Source organism: Vespa crabro, chromosome 15, assembly GCF_910589235.1.
Source record: "Vespa crabro chromosome 15, iyVesCrab1.2, whole genome shotgun sequence".
Classification (NCBI taxonomy): domain Eukaryota; kingdom Metazoa; phylum Arthropoda; class Insecta; order Hymenoptera; family Vespidae; genus Vespa; species Vespa crabro.
In genome coordinates, this window is record NC_060969.1 from 1,165,001 (window position 1) to 1,167,500 (window position 2,500).

At 28.6% G+C, this 2,500-nt stretch overlaps 1 protein-coding gene across 1 annotated transcript in view; it reads right to left on the minus strand.

Moving 5' to 3' along the window:
• The window catches only part of LOC124429579 (proteoglycan Cow), a 150,983-nt gene that overhangs the window by 1,688 nt on the left and 146,795 nt on the right, over positions 1-2,500 (minus strand). Inside the window, exons 7-9 of the mRNA XM_046975031.1 lie at positions 2,176-2,377; positions 1,833-1,992; positions 277-503 (exon numbers count right to left, since the gene is read on the minus strand). Coding sequence (XP_046830987.1) covers positions 277-503; positions 1,833-1,992; positions 2,176-2,377 — 589 coding nt within the window. The remainder of the gene's footprint in view (positions 1-276; positions 504-1,832; positions 1,993-2,175; positions 2,378-2,500) is intronic.

Consider the following 2,500-nt stretch of genomic DNA (forward strand, 5'->3'; position numbering starts at 1 on the left):
ATCAGTAAGTTTGAAAACTTAGCATTTCTAATTCTGTCATTACATAAAAAAAAAAAACCATGAATCATGCAATGCGGAAAATGTTTTAATTGAACTGAAAGTTGATCTGGGATGTCCTACAATTAACAGGCACAATTAGGATTAAATATCATTGATTTAACGTACAAAAGATTGTTAATTCAATGAAGAAATGCTTTTTGATAGATAAAATATACATATAAAAAAAAATATATATATAAATACATACGTGTTTATGTATATTCGTCATGTACTCACCACAATCAGGTTTTGTACCACGAGTTCTAGTACCAGCAAATTCAACGCCGTGCGGATCAACGCACCAACAAAGCCCAAGTCCTCGATGACATTGAGTGCTTCGATAATATCCTCTGGAATCACATGCCGGTGCTACTTCCAATGGCGATCGTCTACGTACTGCAGCGCAAGGTCGTTCGGCCTTTGCGAAACAACCGCACCATTCCATACCGCTCACAAAAATATCACTATAAACATAATAATTGAAAATATACCATTAAATGTATGTATTTATATAGATACATATACACATACATACATGTAATCTATATATTCCGTTTAATTAAATCGATCGCTTTGATTTCTACATATACATATGTATGCGTATTTGTTATTATCCTTTTTTCCATGATCGATCGAAAATATTTTCATTTAATGTGCCCTCTCTTTAATTTCTATCTCATTCTTTGTTTTTTTTTTATCGTTCTATCGTTTTACATGCTTGAAAATTGTCGATGATTTTTAAAAAATCGATAATGAACAAATAGGCCAATCAAAATATATTAAATACGATTATCCTGTGTTATGATTTAACAACGACTTATAATATATATATATATATATATATATATATATATATATATATATATATATATATTATTAAAACGTTTTTTCCAATGTTCACGAAATTTGTATTTTCAAATAATATTAACGATTAAAATTAATAATTGAGTTAATTATTATGACGAAAATTTCATGACAATTTGTATTGTGTATCTTTTATTATCGTAGATCATAAAAAAAAAGTAGATACAATTTTAACATCGAAAATTTTGTCGGTTAATTTTTCAATAATTTCTTTTTTTTTTCCTTTTTGCTAATACCCTATATTATGTGTAGACATTATTACAGATAATGTTAAATCTTTATATTTACAAGATTTCATTCCGTAATATTTACTAGATAGAAATCATCATGTGATTTGATAAAAAGAGATATGTAATGTGAAAACAAAGAAATACAATTCATTCATATAAGATTGAAAATACTTTGATAATAAATTCAAACATTATATATTTTTTTGTTATATTTTAGATCGTAGATCATAAAAAATAGATGCTAATCTAACAGTAACGAAAATTTTATTAGTTAATTTTTCAATATTTTCTTTTTTTTTTCATGCTCTATATAACGTAGACATCTTTAAAAATGATGTTACCATCGGTCTTTATGTTTACAAGATTTTGTTTCGCAATATTTACAAGATAAAAATCATCATGTGACTTGATAAAAAGATATATATATATATATATATATAATACGGAAAAATAGAAACACAATGACGCATAAGATATATAATACTTTTGATAATAAATTCAAACATTATAACTTTTTATTAATAATATTTTAGATTATAGATCGATCATAGATCATAAAAAGTAGATGATACTTTAATACTGAAAAGTTTATCAGTTAATTTTTCAATTTTTTTCTTCTTCTTCTTCTACCTCTTTTTATAACTATAACGTTACACCATCGACCAATTGAATTTAAAAAGTTTCATAAGTTCTTTTTACCCATCAGTGTCGCAGCTATCGAGGAAGGGCTTTAGGCATGGCTCGTTCTGATCGTGTTCCAATCCGTAAAGTTCAGAAAGCGAGATTCTACCATCGCTATCACTGTCCAAATGTCCAAACATCCACCTAACTTCACTCTGGCATGGAATTGGGAAATGACCTGAAGATGAGAGTAACGGATATTAGGATCGTAAATGTACGAGATTATAGTTACTATGGACGATTTATTTTGAAAGTAATGAGTACGTATCTTTTCTCTCTCTCTCTCTCTTTCATTTTCTATTTTATTTAATTTTTTTTCTTGTAAGAGAATGGAAGATATAAATTGTTATGAGAATGATACCTATGGGTTTAGGATGTTGACGGCGATGCTTGGCATCCGCCATCACAACCGAGAACCAATCCAAAAGTCGATTTGCCATAGCTGGTTTAGATGATGGCGGGCAATCCGTGTTGTAGGTTGATTTCATCGATGATGGTGATTTTTCTATAACTTCGTTGCTTAACAAATGTTTATCGTCGTATCTGTTAGCTGAGGCAAGTGTCTGAAAAGAGAAAGATATAGAGAGAGAGACAGGGAGAGAGAGAGAAAGAGATAAATGAATTTACTTTAATTAGATAATATATTATAATACATACGTGTGTATGTTATATACACATGTATGTCG